At 39.9% G+C, this 20,849-nt stretch overlaps 1 protein-coding gene and 1 pseudogene across 9 annotated transcripts in view; both read right to left on the bottom strand.

The window, feature by feature from the left end:
- LOC111145797 (maternal embryonic leucine zipper kinase) overlaps window positions 1-14,150 on the bottom strand; it is an 86,599-nt gene extending 72,449 nt beyond the window's left edge. For 3 of the 9 annotated variants that reach the window (XM_022501017.1, XM_022501016.1, XM_022501020.1), the window contains exons 1-6: window positions 14,071-14,150; window positions 11,921-12,006; window positions 8,494-8,610; window positions 5,520-5,663; window positions 3,607-3,675; window positions 1,766-1,858 (exon numbers count right to left, since the gene is read on the bottom strand). In XM_022501017.1, the coding sequence (XP_022356725.1) occupies window positions 1,766-1,858; window positions 3,607-3,675; window positions 5,520-5,663; window positions 8,494-8,610; window positions 11,921-12,006; window positions 14,071-14,128 (567 nt within the window). In that variant the 5' untranslated portion in view covers window positions 14,129-14,150. The remainder of the gene's footprint in view (window positions 1-1,765; window positions 1,859-3,606; window positions 3,676-5,519; window positions 5,664-8,493; window positions 8,611-11,920; window positions 12,007-14,070) is intronic. The other 6 variants (XM_022501019.1, XM_022501018.1, XM_022501021.1 and 3 more) reach the window with 5 other exon arrangements.
- On the bottom strand, window positions 3,904-4,677 carry LOC111145915 (annotated as a pseudogene).
- Window positions 14,151-20,849: the final 6,699 nt, after the last annotated feature.

Raw genomic sequence — 20,849 nt, 5'->3', positions numbered from 1 at the left:
ATATGAACCTGCCTAACACTATTGAACTGTACACTTAAAAATGGTTAAAATTGTTTAAGAAAAAAAAAGTTAAGATGGTAAATTTTACATTACATGTATTTTTACCACAACCGAAAAAGAAAAGGACCTAGCATGATTCCAAAACTATGTTAAATGGTCAGTGAAAGTTTGTTCCTTTCCCTACAACTCACTGAGAAGGCCACAACATCCCCTTTGTGCTGTATCTGCCAAAAATGCTAACTTGAATCTAACCATAAGCTTCACACAAACTCAAATTGAGAGACTTTCTACAAAATAACGAGCTTCCTCAAAAACATCAAGGTCAAAGATGGAGAAAGGGTAAAGAACTCTTCCAGGTTAAAGAAGACCAAAAAAACATGACAACTAAATGCGTTACATGATTCTGAACTCAATCCTGGACCAGAGGGAAAATATAGCTAAGGACATTAGTGGTATGATTAGCAGCATGGGAATATGAATTATGGATTAAATAAGTTGTATCGATGTTAAATTTCCTGATTTTGAGAACTAAAGTATGGGTATAAAAGAGAAGGTCCTCGCTTTTAGGAAATATATGCAGTACATAATGATAAAAGGGTATAAGGTCTAACACTTACTCTCAATTGGTTCAAAAAAGAATATACATATATACAAACATAGAGAATGATCAAGCAAATAGGGAAAAATGTAAACAACTGTGAATATAACTAAACGTATACAGAAGTTCCTCATTCCATATCTGCATTATTCCTAATTGTGAAATTATATCCAACTAAAAGTCACCAAAACAAGTCAGTTCCTGTCTTCTCTTGTTATAAATAAAGTTAATGGACACATGTCAAAGTTTCTCTGACGTAACACTAGCTCCAAAAGACATTCCACATAAAAAGGGGACTCCGTAGGCAAGGCAAATCAAGACCAGCTGTTCTCTGTGATGTTCCCCAAAGGACAACATTGTACAAGAACATATTAAAGATTTGGAGATGTCCAGGGGCCTCTGGGTGGCTCAGTCAGTTAAGCATCTGCCTTTGGCTCATGTCATGATCCCGGGGTCCTGGGATTGGGCCCCGCATTGCTTCTCCCTCTCCCTCCACCCATTCCCCCCTCCCCGTTTGTTCTCTCTGCTTTCTCGAAAATAAAATCTTTAAAAATAAAGTAAAATAAAATAAAAGATTTGGAGATGTCCTGAACTGAAGAAAACTGTTCAATCCAGCATTTCCTGAGCTTTTAATAACTAAACCTTGTTTGCCTTATGATATTAATATCAGCAAAATTAGTACTCCAGACACTGGAAAGGGCTGACTAGCTTGTAGTAGCAAATGGTAAGTAAAAAAGCAATTCCCAGGCCTTTTGAGCCTGGGCCTCCCACACAGGACTGCAGGCCTCAGATAGTCGGCTATGAACAAAGTGCAAGTTTTCTCAGAGTTAGCCAGCATCTAGGTAGCTCTGCTCTTGTGGCCTTGTGCTCTTCCTGGCTGGACTAACCACTTTAAACTATGGTACTGTTTAACACAAAAGCAACCGCAACAAGGACACCAGAAATGTATCCCTGCTTCATAAGTATACCATGTCTTATTATATTTATTGCAAGTTATTCATTTTATGTGTTACTTTATAGCTGACTCTCTGAATAAATTGAACCCTTTGAAGAACAAGATTATTTCTTACCTTATTGTAATATCCCCAATGCACAATGCCTGGCTCACTTAGAAATCACCAATAAATATATATTGATTATATACTGAGTTAATCAGTGAATGATTACCTCTGACCCCAGATAGGATTTGCCTTGTATTAATTCAGGTGCTGCATAAGCAAGACTCCCACAGCATGTCTGCAAATGGTAATCCTTATTACCCTGCCAATAAGAAAAAATGAAAGACTCATTAGTTACAGGCCTTACAAAATCAAAACCTTGATAAACATTCTTTTGGCACAACCAAAGAGAAGCTAGATGAAGGATTACCCCGAAGAGACTCTGCAGCCAACTCAATACTCTGCCCATACGCATGCTTCCCTCCTTCTGGGATTTGCAGCATCACTGCAACCCAGCATGAACAAAATCCTTTTCCCCTTAGCTCAGTCAAGTCAGGTTCATACTTTCCTAGACGTCCACTCACGTACTAATCGGCTTACCAGACACCCAAGCACCCAGTGTCTTCCCGCCCCCCAAGTACTCAAAGAAAAGGGGCTATTATTTTCCTGGACCCTAATTCAAATACCAAATCTTTACAAATACAGAAGCTTGGCTTCTCTAAGAGGGGAGAGAGGGACCTGCTGCACAAAACAGCACCTCAGGAGCCTGTGTTCTAGACCCAGTTCTAACACAAATCACAGCCTGAGCTTCCAGAACTGTGAAAATGAGGGATCTGCCCAACATCCTCTGCTCTCCCACAGAATATCAAGACAGAATGGAAATGATACAACCACCCAATGCTTGTATAGTCTTACAACTTGCAAACGACTTGGGAGATTGCAAAATTTCATTTACAACTGCAACAACATGCCCAGAAGTGAACTCCTCAGCAGAAAGCGGAGGCAATCCTCTCCCAGACAACACTGCTTTTTTTAGATGGTGTCTGTGTGGATCGAATCTGTGGCAGCCATAAATAAAAGCTAATGGAGTCTGTCACAAACCTTTTCCACTGCCTCCTGTGGAGAACATGACTTAAACCAGTTTATCTACTTAAAGTATGTTTTATCTTTATATGGCTGCGGATCAAAAAAATGCCTTATAGCATTTGAATCCCAGACACAAGGCTCCACTGACAATCTCTGAAGAGCCAAGGGAAGGAGAGGAAAATCAGAAAGAATCAAACATTCAGAGGAAGGGGCAAAATCTGCTTCCCTTTGCATTTAGCTCATTCTGACGGGGGGCAGGAAATAATCATGGGACTGCAAAGGGCTGAGACAGGTCTGCGATTTCAACATTCTTAATGAGTGTAGACAGCTCATTTTAGAGACCGTGAGTGCCATCATTAGAGAACTCAGGAGGAAGCCTCCAACAGGCAGCCACACAGGAGCTCTGCAGATAGCACAGCTGGGAAGTTCAAAGTCACCTCAAAGAGAAGATACACTGGAGAACACCAGTATTTAACTGTGGAGTGCAAATTAAGGAAACATATAACAGGATAAATTTAAAAGTGCATATGGACTTCTTTCTTCTTCTTTTATTAAAAAAGGGGACTGTCTCTCAAAATGTAACTGTTAGTTATAAAACCACTTGGATTAAAAAAAAAAGACCTGCACTAAATTCCCAAAACTCCTATTTAAATGAACAAAAGCATCATCTAGTGGCAACATACTCAAATTGCAAAACATGACCAATTCAGAATTCACAATGTAATGACCTCATGTCACCTCGGCACTGAAAATTCAGAGCATACCCATTGGGTCTTCAGGTGGACCAACCCCGCACCTAGAGCGGTGGTTCTCAATCTTGGCTACATATTAGAATCATCTAGAGAACTTCTAAAAGGGATGAAATTTAACATTCTTAATGGCTGCAACCAGGCTCAATAAAGGCTAAGTGGGAGTCACTGCAAGATAACATACTAAGAGGTGCATTTACAAAGGAAATAAATGTGTTTTGATTTCTGTACTTACCTTGGGTTTCGCACAGAGACCAAAGTCAATCAGCTTTACTTTATGATATTCATCAAACAACAAATTTTCCTGGGAAAACAAAGATATTTTCGTTAACTGTGTATTGACTTCCTTATATCACATCCTACCTCTAGCCATTTCTAAAAACAATTTTTAAATATATATGCTTTTCTTTCACATATAAGACATTTATTTCCAGAGTATTTCCCATAGTAGGCTTTTAAAAAATAGAAAGGAAATTTAGGTGTTCTGGGGGAACTTATGCAAGGACTGACAGATTTTAGGGGGAGAAACCCTTTACATATCTATAGTATATATATTCAGGACAAAAGCAAACACTATAAAAAGTATAAAAACAGGGGGTGCCTGGGAGGCTCAGTGGGTTAAAGCCTCTGTCTTTGGCTCGGGTCATGATCCGAGGGTCCTGAGATCGAGCCCCGCATTGGGCTCTCTGCTCAGCAGGGAGCCTGCTTCCCCCTCTCTCTCTGCCTACTTGTGATCTCTGTCTGTGAAATGAATAAATAAAATCTTTTAAAAAAAAAGTATAAAAACAAACAAAAAGATGCAAATGCAATATATTTTGGTTGGAATTTCAGAGTTTTTTTTTTCTTCTCTTTCCCCTTTACTTCAAGAGTTATAAATATTTTGAAGCAGCATATATTATTGCACTTGTGGTTTTTTGTTGTGCAGTTAATGAACTTGAGAGTCTGGACAACTGGGGATCATCTATGTAGCCTTCCCATTCTTTTGTTTCTTCTTTGATGAGTTTGGCCCACAAGATTATAGACTTCTTGAGCTTTGCACCACACGTTCACAAGACAGGCTTGCCATCTGAGATTCTCAACAGAACTTGGAGTATAACAGAACTGGAGGTGGCTGATGACAGCAGAGCTACCTAGTTTTTCAATAAGAAAGTTACAATATTTTGCATTTTTCCAAATTCAGGAAATGTAATGCAGACTTCTGCTTCCGTATGATAAGCATTTCTTCTAAAACCCTTTGTCACAGTTACATTTCTGCCTGCAGACCCTGCCACTAGAGGTTCTGTGTGATGTTGTCCAGGCAGCAGCAAAACCAATAAATAAGATTTAAGATTGTTTATATTAAACAGCCTGGGAACAATAGAACAAAAATCATTTAAAAAGAATGAAATGAAATGAAAAGAAGTATAGAAGGGGAAAGAGGAGGAATGTTGATAATGATCCTGCTTCCCCTCAAGACACTTTAACATAAACCATTTTCTCCTTGGTGCTCTGAAGTTCAACTACAAGCAAACACAGTGTGTGCCAAACCAAAAGAATGAACTCAAATCAAAGGACTGGGTATAAACAGAGGGAAAGGATAGTAACATTGCCATGTTTTGCCAAACAATTCTAGGTCCCTGACCCTAATATCAAGTAACATAAAATCCACATTCACCATCATTCATATTAGTCAGAGCCTGCAGACTTAAGAGTATTCACATTTTTATTCTGTTTCTGAAAATTAGAGTCTCTTCATTCCATTGAACTGTTCCCTTCTGATGCAAAATGGAATTAAAATTAAAAGAAGATGGGGTTAGGAAAAGAGTACTGAAGGGAAAATATTCAATGACAATATTCTTGAAGAAAATACTCAAAACTCCTCTTTCTGAGAGATAAAATCCTGAGGTTTATATTCCCCAGCTGATTACAAAGACATTCATAATGTTGCCCACGGTGAACAAATATATAGAATGTCAATAATCAAGTACATCCAAAAAAGCCTACCAGCACAAAAAAGAAAAAAAGGAAAAAAAAAAGTGTTCACATTATGAGTGGAAGAAAAAAAGAAGCCAAGATAGATTATAAACAGAAAGAACACTTGGACAACTAGTAACTACCAGTAAATGGTGTTGAACTCTCAACCTGAGAGCATGTGTGACAGTCACTTACTGGTTTGAGGTCTCTATGAGCATAGCCCTCGCTATGCACGTAAGCAACCGCAGAAACTATCTGACGGAAGACAACTCGGGTCTCCTCCTCGGACAGGCGATCCTGGGAAATTATGTAGTCAAACAGCTCTCCTCCGGGGCAATACTTCAGTAACGACAGAGACACACAGATATTATTACTACCTAGAAAAATCACTTCAGGGGAATTAAAACAAAAAATTATACTTAACTCAAAGATATTATTAAATTCAACTTAAAGGGAAGGAAAACGCATGAGGCATATTTAAAAATATCCTCTGGGATCAAACAAATTAATAATTACTCCAGGAAAGAGATCAATAGCTAATGGACTCAAGCAGTTTTATGACCAGTAAGTAGAAGCAGAACCAACGAGCACAGATTTTTTTTTAAAAAAGATTTATTTATTGGGTGCCTGGGTGGCTCAGTGGGTTAAGCCGCTGCCTTCGGCTCGGGTCATGATCTCAGGGTCCTGGGATCGAGTCCCACATCGGGCTCTCTGCTCAGCAGGGAGCCTGCTTCCCTCTCTCTCTCTCTGCCTGCCTCTCTGTCTACTTGTGATCTCTGTCTGTCAAATAAATAAATAAAATCTTTAAAAAAAAAAAAAAAAAGATTTATTTATTTATTCGAGAGAGTGAGAGCACAAAGTGGAAGAGAGAGAATCTCCAGCAGATCCCCCTGCTAAATGCAGAGCCCAAGGCAGAGCTCCATCCAGAGACTCTGAGATCATGACCTGAGCTGAAACCAAGAATCAGACACTCAGGCACCCCAACACCCATGATTTTTAAGTCCATTTGGGGCTTTATATTTCTATAGCAGAGTACAAAAACCCATTCTCATCTTTTTAAATTTATTTATTTTATTTCTTAAGAGAGAAAGCATGCAAGCAGAGGGAGGGACAGAGAGGGAGAGAGAGAGAATCCTTAAGCAGACTCCCTGCAGAATGCAAAGCCTGATGTAGGGCTCCTCCCAGGACCCCAAGATCATGACCTGAGCAGAAATCAAGAGTCAGTTGCTTAACAAACCAAGCCACCCAAGTGCCCCAACATTATGAATTTTAAAATGTGCTTTTGAGGGGCACCTGGGTGGCTCAGTGAGTTAAAGCCTTTGCCTAACGGGCACCTGGGTGGCTCAGTGGGTTAAAGCCTCTGCTTTCAGCTCAGGTCATGATCCCAGGTCCTGGGATCGAGCCCCACATCAGACTCTCTGCTCAGCAGGGAGCCTGCTTCCTCCTCTATCTCTGCCTGCCTCTCTGCCTACTTGTGATCTTTGTCTGTCAAATAAATAAATAAAATCTTAAAAAAAAAAAAAAAAAGCCTTTGCCTATGGCTCAGGGCATGATCTCGGGGTCCTGGGATCGAGTCCTGCATCGGGCTCTCTGCTCGGTGGAGAGCCTGCTTCCCCCTCTCTCTCTGCCTGCCTCTCTGCCTATTGTGATCTCTCTGTGTCCAAATGAATAAATAAAATCTTTAAAACAAAACAAAAAAAATGTGCTTTTGAAATAGAGCTTATCTATGAAAATGATATGCAGTTACAAATTATTTGGCTGAGATTAAAGAAAATGAAACAAGAGATGAATGATGGAAGTTCTAAAGACTTGACATTTCAGGCCCAAAAGGGCAGTTAAAACTTGAGTCTGATTCATATGACACATATATTGAAACCCCCCTATAGGCTGTGAGTTGAACTATGTCCCCCAAAAAGATACGTGCAAGTCCTAACATCTGGTACCAATAAACATAACTTTACTTAGTTTTGTAGATGTAATCAAGTCCCAGTGAAGTCCTACTAGATCAGGGTGAACCCTAATCCAATGACTGTGTTGTTACATGTAGAGGGAAATCTGGACAAAGACACAGACACACAGATAAGAAAATGCCATTTAGAGACAGAGGCAGAGATTGGAGTGGTACAAGCTAAGGAAGAATGCCAGAGATTGTCAGTAACCATCAGAAACTAGGTAAAAAGCACAGAACAGATTGTCCAGAAGAAACCGACCTTACCCACACCTTGATTTCAGACTTCCAGCTTCTAGAACTATGAGGCAATAAATTTCTGTCATTTTAAACCACCAACTTTGTGGTAGCTTCCTATGGCAGCCCTAGACTAATATGCCATATAAAACTGAAATTGATCCTTCCCTCGAGAAACAAATTCTAACATGTTCTGTTCATTAATCCTAACCCCATCAGGAGTGTATTAGAAACTGTGAACTTACAATGAATCTCCAACTTATTATATATGTTTACTTAATCTAAATTGTTATAGACAAGGCATCTGGGTGGCTCAGTCGGTTAAGCGTCTGCCTTTGGCTCAGGTCATGATCCCAGAGTCCTGGGATAGAGTCCCACATCAGGCTCTCTGCTTGGCAGGGAGCCTGCTTCTCCCTCTGCCCTTCACCCTGCTTGTGCTCTCTCTCGCTCACTCTCTCTCAAATAAATAAATTTTTAAAATATTTAAACAATAAATAAATAAATAGTTACAGGCAGAACTCAAACAGGTAAGCTGCTTAACAATTATTTTAATCTGTTAGGTGAAACACACTTTTCCCTTAACTATGGATAAAGTGAATGAAAATGGTCTAAATATTTGATTTCCCTCCAAAATTGGTATGTCAAAATCCTAACCCCCAAAAGATGATGGTTCTAAGAGATGAGCTTTTGGGAAGTGATTAGGACATGAGAGTGGAGCCCTAATGAATGGAATTAATTCTCTTATAAATGAGATTCCAGAGAGATCCCGTGGCCCCTCTACTGTTAAGGACATAGTAAGAAGGCACCAGCCTAGAATCAGGAAGAGGGCCATCACCTGATCATGCCAGAGCCTTGATCTTGGAATTGCCAGCCTCCAGAACTCTGAGAAACATACTACCCAGAGACTGTGCTATCTGTTATAGCAGCCCAAACAGACTAAGACAGTGATCAAATACCTTTAGGTCTCTAGGTCACACTACTAACCTCAAGAACCATGAATATTTTGTTGGCTGTCTCTAACACATGGTAGAGTTGACATATATGCTGATGTCTCAGGTTCTTCAAGGCCTCAATCTCCGTTTTGACCCGGGGCAAATCATTCTGAGACAAAACATTACATGAGCAATAAAACTACTTGGGAAGTACACCAAGCATTAATATCAACAGTTTTAATATTAAAAAAAAAAAAAAATCAACAGCTTTAATACTGAGTCAAAAGCAACCAACAGCATCAAAACAAACTGTTCAAAAGCACAGAAAAATATAACAAAAATTGTTTATATGTATACACACACACAAACACACACACACAAAGCATTGAGGGTTTTATGAAAGACTAGTTTGATGTGGGTCAATAGTACAACGTCCAGAAAAATAAAAACAATCTCAGTCTCCCTTAGAAGGTTAGCATTCCAAACAAGGAAAATAACAGAGATCTGCCTGTGCTACCATTTTCAGTCTTAGCAGTGTTCCTTAAGAAGCCTGTTGAGCTAAAAACTGGTGATGTAGGTGAAAGACACACAGGTCTTCACTATCTCAATTGTCACCTTTTCTATGGGCTTAAAATTTTTCAAAACAAAAAGTTAGTTGGAAAGAGGAAGAGCCAAGCTGAAAAAATTGCCAACTCCATATTAAAGATAGAAATCTAGATATCTACGAAATATCAAGTAAAACTTTATTGTAAAAAGAGGCTCAATTTAATGTCCAGTGGCTAAACATCCAATTATGTGGGACCATACAGGTCTTGACCAGGATCAACTGTAACTTTATTTCAAAATGACAATCCAAGGCGCCTGGGTGGCTCAGTGGGTTAAGCCTCTGCCTTGGGCTCAGGTCATTATCCCAGGGTCCTGGGATCAAGCCCCAAATCGGGCTCTCTGCGGAGAGCCTGCTTCCTCCTCTCTCTCTGCCTGCCTCTCTGCCTACTTGTGATCTCTGTCTGTCAAATCTTAAAAAAAAAAAAAAAAAAAAAAAAAACCTTCAAAATGACAATCCTTTTTTTTTTTTTTTTTTTAAAGATTTTGTTTATTTATTTGTCAGAGAGAGAGAGCAAGCACAGGCAGACAGAGTGGCAGGCAGAGGCAGAGGGAGAAGCAGGCTCCCTGCCGAGCAAGGAGCCCGATGCGGGACTCGATCCCAGGACGCTGGGATCATGACCTGAGCCGAAGGCAGCTGCTTAACCAACTGAGCCACCCAGGCGTCCCCCTTTTTTCTTTTTTGGGAGGAGTGAAAGTCTGATGACTAAAACCCTAGGGCAACAAAAACATTATTAAAGTCCTAGGAAGTAATTAAAACAAGCATGAGAACAAAAAATACAAAAACAAGTTTAGAAATAATGAATTCACATCATTATATTGATGCCTTATTTTTTTTAAGATTTTATTTTTTTATTTGACAGAGAGAGAGATCGCGAGAGAGAGAACACACAAGCAGGGGGAGTGGGAGAGGGAGAAGCAGACTTCCCACTGAGCAAGGAGCCTGCCGTGGGGTTTGATCCCAAGACCCTGGGATCACGACCTGACCGAAGATAGATGCTTAAGAACTGAGCCACTCAGGGCGCCCCTATATTGATGCTTTAGAATAAATTTTGAGTTATCAGTGTGGTAACACATTTTGTAACAAGCAGTTGACATTCTGTTTCTATTAAAGCATTTGTAGTGTTCACATGAATAAGGTATACTGATGTTATAACTGAAGTTTAAATTGCTTAAGGGAATTAAATTAATCAGATTTGTAATCAATACCTTAAATGCTCAAGAAAAATGGTTATTTGCTTTTTAAAGATTTTATTTATTTATTTGACAGAGAGAAAGCAAGAGAGGGAACACAAGCAGGGAAAGCAGGAGAGGGATGCAGACCTCCCACTGAGCAGGGAACCCGACACGAGACTCGATCCCAGGCCCCTGGGATCATGACCTGAGTAGAAGGTGGTCGCTTAATGACTGAGCCACCCAGGCACCCCAAGAAAAATAGTTCTTAATGTCTTTTTATTAGTTTAATAAATACAATACTGAACAATGAAAAACAAAAATATTGAAGGAGAACCTGAATTGTTAGTTGATAGATTTATTAAAAATAGGTTCTGATTAGGTCACAGTATGATTTTGGCATTTATTTTGGAAGGAATTCAAAGAATTGACTGGCACTGCTCTAATAAAACTCCTCACATTTCCTCTGACTTATTTACGTATGCTAATCAGCACATAGTCTTAAAATTAAAAAACATGAAAAATAAATAAAGTAATAATTGATGTTAAATTCTGTATCATTCCAACAATAAGGGAGACCAAAAGAAGTTCAATGTATCTAATTTTAAATTGTATTTTCAGTAAATTGTTATATTTTATGTTTGATAATTATCAACATTTATAAAATATGCTCTTTTACTCTGTTATACATTGCTAATAATTATAACACTAACTTAATCCACAAGAAAAAATGTTTTTAACACTCAGATTTTTGGTTAGAGAAAAAAATGATTTTTTAATGTTTTCTAATTCATCTTCAAAAAAAGAAATGGCCACAGATCCATACTACAGGACTAGTGAATTCCCAACAGAAGGAGACCAGAACAAAGAAAAACAAAGAAATAAAACCCTATGAGGGATGGTAAAAGAATTAGAAACAAAAGACCATTCAGGGTAACTTCAAACACTAGAAAGGGTATAACAGGCCCAAAAAGACCATCAAAAGAGAAACGTCTTTCCTTTATATAAAAACAAAAAACTTTAGGTACATTAAAACCAAGACCACATATTGATCAAATGGGCTGCTTTAGGAGGTAATGAGCAGCTCAATCCTGGAAGCATCCATGTAGAAGAGAAAGAGGCTGATTACAAAATGATTTCATGAGATAACTTCTAAGGTCACTTTGAATAAAATTCTAGGACTAAGATCTACCAACAGCAAGAAGAGATCCACATTTAGTTAGAGTGTCATGGGGAGATGTTAATACCCAGAAACACATGTAAGACTGCAAGAGAATGGATGCTCCAGACTTCAGATGTGTAACACAGCCCAGCATTAAAATTAAATTGCCCTTCCCCCAGATTACTTTTTAAAACCAGAGATTTATATATAACTGGCAATTTAAAAAACAAGTCAAAAAAAGAAAACTTATAGGGGTGCCTGGGTGGTTCAGTGGGTTAAAGCCTCTGCCTTCAGCTCGGGTCATGATCCCAGGGTTCTGGGATGGAGCCCCACATCAAGCTCTCTGCTCAGTGGGGAGCCTGCTTCCCCCTCTCTCTCTGCCTACTTGTGAAATCTATCTGTCAAACAAATAAAAAAAAAATCTAAAAAAAAAAAAAAAAGTTATAGAAAGACAAAAGTAGTAACCAGAACATTTGAGCAAATTCAGATTTTAATTTACAAAACTGATCTATACATATTTTTAAAATAATTTTAAACTTACCCCTAGTGCATTTTTATCCATGATTTTTATAGCTACCATTTCTCCAGTGAGGATATGGCAGGCAAGTTTGACCTTTGCAAAGCCACCTAAGTAGAGGAAAACGTATTATGAAAAGATAAGCCAGAGTAACCTAAAATCATCATCAGAGCAACTTGAAGATGCAGGCACAAATACCTTTCCACATGCTTTTATTTAATTTTTTTTTTAAGATTTTATTTTTAAGTAATCTCTATACCCAGTGAGGGGCTCAAACTCACAACCCCAAGATCAAGAGTTGTACACTCCAACTGAGCCAGCCAGGCACCCCTCCATATGCTTTTAAAAGGCTCTGTCAATTCATTTTTTTCCTGGAAGTTTGTGGCTTTTTCTTTCTGTAGCTTCCAAAATGCCAGCCATGATCCTAACCTCTTGTCATCCAATGCCTAGCTGAAGATTTTTTTTTACCATGATAGTGTCTTTAACTTTAGGTTGAAGAAAACAGGAAACAGAATTTGCTGTTTAAAAATGTGCTTTATAATTAACACTGCAATTAAATTTGCTTTATAATTAACACTAATAATCCACTATACTATAACACTAATAATATTGTTATAATTAACAATAAAGGACAATATAAAGTTGCTGAGACAAAAGACAATAGGAAACATCCTCTCAGTTTTATAATGGGATCAAAAGTAGGATATTTAAAAAAAAAAGCAGGATATTATGTTTCAAAATTGGATCAAAAGCTGGATAAATGTCTACACATCAGTATCTAAAAGAAATTGCCAACTCAGGGCACCTGGGTGGCTCAGTCGGTTAAGCATCTGCTCAGGTCATGATCCCAGGGTCCTAGGATTGAGTCACACAATGGGCTCCCTGCTCAGCGGGGAGCCTTGCTTCTTTCTCCCTCTCTCTCAGCCCCTCCCCCCACTTGTACATTCTCTCTCTCAAATAAATAATAAAATCTTAAAAAAAAAAAAAGAAAAGAAAGAAAGAAAGAAAGAAATTGCAAATATGTAACTTCTAAAAAGAAGCTCCTGGTGGTTCCTCTCATGGTCTTCCCCATTTCAGTAAATGAAAACTCAACATTTTCCAAAAACCCGGGGGCCAATATACTCAATATCCAGCCCATCAACAAATCCCATTGGCTCTGCCTTCAAAACACCTTGGGGGAGAAGAGGCAGGTACTGACTGGAAACTGTGTCTTGATCTGAACAGGGAACACATAGGTGGATATGTACATAAAACTCCAACAAGACTAGTGTACTTATATTTTATTGCATTGTTTCTCAATAAATTAAACTACACAGACACACACATACAGAATCCCACCCTTTCACTGCCTTCACTGCTCTCACCCTCATTCAAGTCATCATCATCTCCAGCATCACTCACCTGAATTATTGCAATAAACTCCTAACATCTCTCTGCTTCTGCCCGGCCTTTCCCAGCCCAAGCTTTTCACAACCAAGCAGCCAGAGTGACCCTTAAAAATAAAAGTCAGGGGCGCCTGGGTGGCTCAGTGGGTTAAGCCTCTGCCTTTGGCTCAGGTCACGATCTCAGGGTCCTGGGATTGAGCCCTGCATAGGGCTCTCTGCGCAACAGAGAGGCTGCTTCCACCCTCTCTCTGCCTGCCTCTCTGCCTATTTGTGATTTCTGTCAAATAAATAAATAAAATCTTTAACAAAAAAGAAAGAAAAAGAAAATAAAGTCAGATAGATCACTCCTCAGCTCAAAACTCTCCAGTGACTTCTCTTCTAAATAAGAGGACCTACAAGGCTTCTCCCACTACTCTCCTCTCTCTTGCTCTACTTTTTCTTTCTAAAGTACGTTGAAGAATTTTTAAATTCTTTAATTTTAAAATTAAACTGAAAAGCTCATGACTGCCCAAATGTACTATATTCCCAAATAGTTGATCTAGGGGCACCTGGGTGGCTCAATGGGTTAAAGCCTCTGCCTTCAGCTCAGGTCATGACCCCAGGGTGGTGGGATTGAGCCCTGCGTCAGGCTCTCTGCTCAGCAGGGAGCCCTCTCTCTCTGCCTGCCTCTCTGCCTACCTGTGATCTCTGTCAAATAAATAAATAAAATCTTTAAAACAAAATTAAGAAAAAAAAAATAGTTGATCTGTCCTCTGCCTCCAAAGGAAAAGAAAAAAACAAAACAATTACCTGTCCCAATAGTTTCATATAATTCATAGTATTTGAGAAGTTCATCATAATCTTTCATAGTCCTCCTGGAGGTGTATACAAAATTACAAAAAGAACCTGTAAGACAGAAATAATACATGATCAAAACAGGAACTACTATGAGATTATCTCCTCCATTGTAAGGGCACATATAAATACGTCATAGGCAAATAAATTATACCAGAAAAACTGAATAGCCATATGGTTTAAAAAAAACAAAACAAGGGCACCTAGATGGCTCAGAGGATTAAGCCTCTGCTTTCAGCTCAGGTCATGGTCCCAGGGTCCTGGGATCGAGTCCCACATCGGGCTCTCTGCTCAACGGGAGCCCGCTTCTTTCTCTCCCTCTGCCTGTCATTTCCTCTGTTTGTGCTCTCTCTCTGGCAAATAAATAAATAAAATCTTTTAAAAAAACAAAAACAAAAAAAACAAAACAAAACTGGATTCCTATCTCATACCATATATAAAAATCAACTTCAGATCAAGGAAAGATTTATATATGAAAGATAAACTTTTAAAATTTTTTAAAGAATATCGTGTGATTTCAGGACAAAAGAAAATCTTTTAAATAGATACAGGAAGTACTAATCATAAACAAATAATACATTAAACATTAAAATTCAGAACTTTTGCATGTCTAAAGATAACCTTAAAAAAAGAAAACCTTGAGGCGCCTGGGTGGCTTGGTGGGTTAAGCCTCTGCCTTCGGCTCAGGTCATGATCTCAGGGTCCTGGGATCGAGTTCCGCGTCAGGCTCTCTGCTCAGCAGGGAGCCTGCTTCCCTCTCTCTCTCTCTCTCTCTCTGCCTGCCTCTCCGTCTACTTGTGATCTCTCTCTCTGTCAAATAAATAAATAAAATCTTTAAAAAAAAAAAAAAAAGCTTTAAAAAAATTAAAAAAAAAAAAAGAAAAAAGAAAAGAAAGAAAACCAGGGGCGCCTGGGTGGCTCAGTGGGTTAAGCCTCTGCCTTCAGCTCAGGTCATGATCCCAGGGTCCTGGGATCGAGCCCCGCATCGGGCTCTCTGCTCAGCGGGGAGCCTGCTTCTCTCTCTCTCTCTCTGTGCCTCCCTCTCTGCCTACTTGTGATCTCTGTCAAATAAATAAATAAAAATCTTAAAAAAAAAAAAAAAAGAAAGAAAGAAAACCATAAATGTGAGCAAATATTTCTAACACTTCTAAACAATGGATTTTTATCCAGAATATACTATATACAATATAGAAAAAGACAACCCAAAAGAAAAAAGAAGCAAATGAAATAAAAAGGCATTTCATAAAGAAACACAAATGACCAATAAAAATATGAAAAAATGTTCAGTTTTATTAGTCACAGGGGAAATGCAAATTAAGATTCCAATTATATACAATTTTAAGAAACATATAATGATATACATATTTTATTACTATGCTCCACAATTTACATGTATTACATATATAGTTGATCCTTGAAAAATACACAGATTCCCCTGCACAGTCAAAAATTCACATACAACTTTTGACTCGCCCAAAACTTGACTACTGTAGCCTACTGTTGACAGGAAGCCTTATTAATAACACAGTAAACTAACACATCTTTTGTATTTCATATAGATTATACACTAAATTCTTACAATCAAGTAAGATAGAGAAAAGAAAATGTTATTAAGAAAATCATGAGGGGGGCGGCGCCTGGGTGGCTCAGTGGGTTAAAGCCTCTGCTTTCGGCTCAGGTCATGATCCCAGGGTCCTGCAGGGAGCCTGCTTTCCTTCCTCTCTCTCTGCCTGCCTCTCTGCCTGCTTGTGATCTGTCTGTCAAATAAATAAAAAAAATTAAAAAAAAAAAAAAAAAGCCTCTGCCTTTAGCTCAGGTCATGATCCCAGAGTCCTGGGATTGAGCCCCACATCGGGCTCTCTGCTCAGCAGGGAGCCTGCTTTCTCCTCTCTCTCTCTGCCTGGCTCTCTGCCTACTTGTGATCTCTGACTGTCAAATAAATAAATAAAATCTTAAAAAAAAAAAAAGAAAAGAAAATCATGAGGGGTGTCTGGGTAGCTCAGTGGGTTAAAGCCTCTGCCTTCGGCTCAGGTCATGATCTCAGGGTCCTAGGATCAAGCCCCACGTTGGGCTCTCTGCTCAGCAGGGAGCCTGCTTCCCTTCCTCTCTCTCTCTCTGCCTGCCTCTCTGCCTGCTTGAGATCTCTGTCTGTCAAATAAATAAATAAAATCTTTAAGAAAAAAAAAAAAGAAAATCATAAGGAAGAGAGGTGCCTAGGTGGCTCAGTCAGTAAAGTATCTGACTCTTGATTTCAGCTCAGGTCATGATCTCAGTCAGGGTCCTGGGATCACGCCCCACATCAGGCTCTATGCTCAGCAGGGAGTCTGCTTGAGGATTCTCCCTCTCCCTCCACCTTCCCAGCTTGTGTGGGCCTTCTCTCTCTCTAATAAATAAATAAATCTTTTTTTTTTAAGATTTTATTTATTTAGTTGACATAGGGAGACATAGCAAGAGAGGGAACACAAGCAGGGGGAGTGGGAGAGGGAGAAACAGGCCTCCTGCTGAGCAGGGAGCCTGATGTGGGGCTCAATCCCAGGACCCTGGGATCATGACCTGAGTCAAAGGCAGATGCTTAACATCTGAGCCACCCAGGTGCCCCAATAAATAAATCTTTTTTAAAAAAAGAAAATTATAAGGAAAATACATTTATAGTCCTGCATCATATTTATTTAAAAAAAAAAAAAAATCCATGTAGGGATGCCTCAATGGCTCAGCTGATTAAGTGCCTGACTCTCAGTTTTGGCTCAGGTCATGATCCCAGGGTCCTAGGATTGAGTCCCCCATCGAGCTGCTTGCTCAGTGGGGAGCCCACTTCTCCCTCTGCCTCCCACTCTCCCTGTTTGTGCTCTCTCTCTCTGATAAATAAACAATACAATCTTAAAAAAAAAAAAAAGAATACAGGGGCGCCTGGGTGGTTCAGTCATTGGGCATCTGACTTCAGCTCAGATCATGATCCCAGAGTCCTGGGATGGGCCCCCCGAGTCAGTCTCCCCGCTCATTAGGAAGTCTGCTTCTTGCTCTCACACTCCCCCTGCTTGTGTTCCCTCTCTCACCATGTCTCTCTGTCAAATAAATAAATTAAATAAAAATCCATGTGTAAGTGGACTCGCACATTTAAAACAATGTTGTTCAAGGTCAACTATACTCTTAAGTATATATCAAAATATATATATATATAAATTAACTGTAAAAAGTCTTAGGTAGAGCTTGATTTCATCTTTGAGGTTTTTTTATTTTATCTTATTTATTTGACACAGAGAGACAGATCACAAGTAGGCAGAAAGGCAGGCAGAGAGAGAGGGGGAAGCAGGCTCCACCTGCTTAAAATTAAGTAGAATTACAGGGGCACCTGGGTAGCTCAGTGGGTTAAAGTCTCTGCCTTCAGCTCAGGTCATGATCTCGGAGTCCTGGGATAGAGTCCCGCATCGGGTCTCTGCTCAGCGGGGAGCCTGCTTCCTCCTCTCTCTCTGCCTGCCTCTCTGCCTACTTGTCATCTCTATCTGTCAAATAAATAAATAAAATCTTTAAAAAAAAATTTTTTTAAATAATAAAATAAAATTAAGTAGAATTACAAAAAATCATGGGGATTAGTAGGGCCCTGTTGTGTACATCAATACATAAGGTCACACTCATACCAGTTTTGTCTCATTGGTGGAGGATATGCTGTTAGTTGACGTTAACCAGAGATTTGCAGCATATCAGGCAGAAGTGATAGTGTAATCAAACTGTCAACCCTGAATTTTCTTTTTTCATTTATCATATAGATGTGCTTACTGAGCACCTACGATGTGTCAGACCTGTGTTTTACACTAACTCTATAATGAAGAAATGTGGTCCCTGCCCTCATGAATCTTGCATTCCAGCAGAGAAGACAAAAAGCAAATAGATAATAAATAATCAAAGGTTGTCATAAATACTGGGAAAGATATAAGCAATAATGGTCAGAACGGATTGCTGAGAAGGTAATATTTAAGCCAAGATCCAATTCAAAGGATAAAAAGTGAGAAAAAGAAAATCAGCCCACAGGTAATCACATTGGAGGTGCTGTTAAAATAATGATCCCCTGGGGCGCCTGGGTGGCTCAGTGGGTTAAAGCCTCTGCCTTTAGCTCAGGTCATGATCCCGGGGTCCTGGGGTCAAGCCCTGCATTGTGCTCTCTGCTCAGCAGGGAGCCTGCTTCCCCCTTCTCGCTCTCTGCCTGCCTCTCTGCCTACCTGTGATCTGTCAAATAGATAAATAAATAAATAAATAAATAAATATCTTTAAAGGGAAAAAAAAAAATAATGATCCCTTCTTAGACTGACTGCCGTTTTCTCCCACCTCCTGCTTCCATAAGATGTTGTCCTCCCACCTCCTGTTTCCATAAGATACCCACCTACTGAAATGCCACAGCTCTTTGACAATATCCATTCTAAAGCTGGTCCTTGCTTTCCTAATCCTTTCTTAAAATCACCAGCACAGCTAAAATCCTATAACCCCCTTTTCGGTTCCTAGGGAGTATGGTTTCTCTTGCTGCAGCAAGCTAAGAAAAACCTAATGTTTTTTGTTTGTTTGTTTTATCAAAAATCAGGTAAGCTTCCTAATTTTTTTACTCCAGATGTGTTTAGTGGTCTTTGGTCAGTAGGCCTCAACAGGGTTGTGAGCCCAAAAAGGAGAGGAAAAGTATGCCAAAAAGAGGCAATTTAGGTGCAAAGATCCCGGGGGGCGGGAAGGTCTATATGTACTGAACTGAAACTGCTTTTAGGGGTACCAGCAAATGGAAATGCAGATTTGGAGATTGGCTAGCCACATGGGAAAAAAGAACACTGGCTCTCTCATACCACACAAAATCAATTATAGTTAGTGTAAAGACTTAAAAGTGAAAGACAAATCTTTCAAATGGATTCAGGTAAAGTCTTACCCATACCAGGCCTATCGCTAGGAGTGGGAAAAGGCAGAAAGGAAAAAGAAAAATAAGAATTAGAAGAATATAGCTTCATGGAAGCCAAGAAGGAAGAAAAAAGTAAAATGAGTAAAAGAAAGTTTCTAGGAAGTAGATTTCTAAAATTTTCTAGAAGTGTTCATATATAGGTCAAGTCCTAGGACTTGAATCTTAGTACTGCAAAGTGGAGATTTCTTTACGGGTAGACATAGGGTGAAAGATCTCTGAATCTATACAGAAATGGCTTCTCTAAGGGGCTCTCCTTCTCAGAGGTTGGTACGGAAGGACAAGGCTGGGATTTCAGTCTTGGGAAGAGTTGTCCCAACACCCCTTAGAAAGCCAAGCAGGGGGGCGGGCGCCTGGGTGGCTCAGTGGGTTAAAGCCTCTGCCTTTGGTGCAGGTCATGATCCCAAGGTCCTGGGATCGAGCCCCACATCAGGCTCTCTGCTCAGCAGGGAGCCTGCTTCCTCCTCTCTCTCTCTCTCTCTGCCTGCCTCTCTGCCTACTTGTGATCTCTGTCAAATAAATAAATAAAAATCTTAAAAAAAAAAAAAAAAAAAGCCAAGCAGGAATCAGGAAGCCCAGGGAAGTGGAGGTCACTGAGTCAGGCACAAAGAATCTCCCATATAATCCAGCACAGCATACCAGGACTCTAGAGTTCACAAAGGGGTTTGAGGCCAATACCCAGCTAGTAATGAAATTCTCCTTTGCCTGGCCTGACCCCTGTGCACAAATCCCCCTTGGTGACCTAGCAGTGGACTATCTATGGCAGAACAAGGTTCTGGATCCTCAGACCCCATTTTCTCTAACATCTCAAAAAATTAAGTGAGTACATGCATATCCAAGCGGGATATGGAAAGTGAAGTTCCACCTGGAAACGGCAAAGCTCATCCATCTTGATCACTTGATCATCCATCTTGATCCCCTCTCAGAAGTGGAAACCTGGTATTAATGCTCATTTCTAGAGCCAGATAGTCTTCACTCACCAACAGGCAGAGCTCCAGCAACACCACCAAAGGTTTGGGATTGACGAGTGGCCAACACCATGTTCTCTGTTCCTCATCCTCTCTCATCCAGAGTTGAGTGGCAAGCATGTTACTAAGCCTTAAAAATGGTTATGACTTTGGAAGATCTAGAATGCGAGTCCTACCTCAAGAGTGTGGTGAGTTTATTTAAAAAAAAAAGGGGGGGTGCATGAGTTGCCTGTGTGGCTCAGACGGTTAACCATCTGCCTTGGGCTCCGGTCGTGGTCCCAGGGTCCTCAGATGGAGTCCCACAGATGGAGTCCTGCTCAGCCGGGAGTCTGCTTCTCCCTCTGTCCCTCTCTCTGCTTGTGCTGTCTCTCACTCTCTTTCTCAAATAAATAAATAAAATGTTTTTTAAAAAGGGGGGGACAGGGGAATAAAGGGAAGATCCTTCCTACAGTGAGGATAGGGCATATTCTTATGCTGAGATAGAGAAAAAATTGAATGAAATAATCAAAAGCCCAAGAACTACAAAGGATATTTTTTCAAATATCCTTTTAAATCTCCTTTTAAAATACCTAAAGGGGAACCCTCCTACACTGTTGGTAGGAATGCAAGCTCGTGCAGCCCCTCTGGCATACAGTATGGAGGTTCCTCAAAAAGTTGAAAATTGGGCTACCCTACAACCCAGCAATTGCACTACTGGGCATTTACCCTAAACATACAAATGTAGGGCGCCTGGGTGGCTCAGTGGGTTAAGCCGCTGCCTTCGGCTCAGGTCATGATCTCAGGGTCCTGGGATCGAGTCCCGCATCGGGCTCTCTGCTCAGCAGGGAGCCTGCTTCCCT

This window comes from Enhydra lutris, unplaced genomic scaffold (genome assembly GCF_002288905.1).
Source record: "Enhydra lutris kenyoni isolate GAN:26980312 unplaced genomic scaffold, ASM228890v2 scaffoldscaffold13, whole genome shotgun sequence".
NCBI classification, from domain to species: domain Eukaryota; kingdom Metazoa; phylum Chordata; class Mammalia; order Carnivora; family Mustelidae; genus Enhydra; species Enhydra lutris.
Note: the sequence above shows the minus strand (reverse complement) of the source record. Positions and strands in the feature narration are given on the sequence as shown.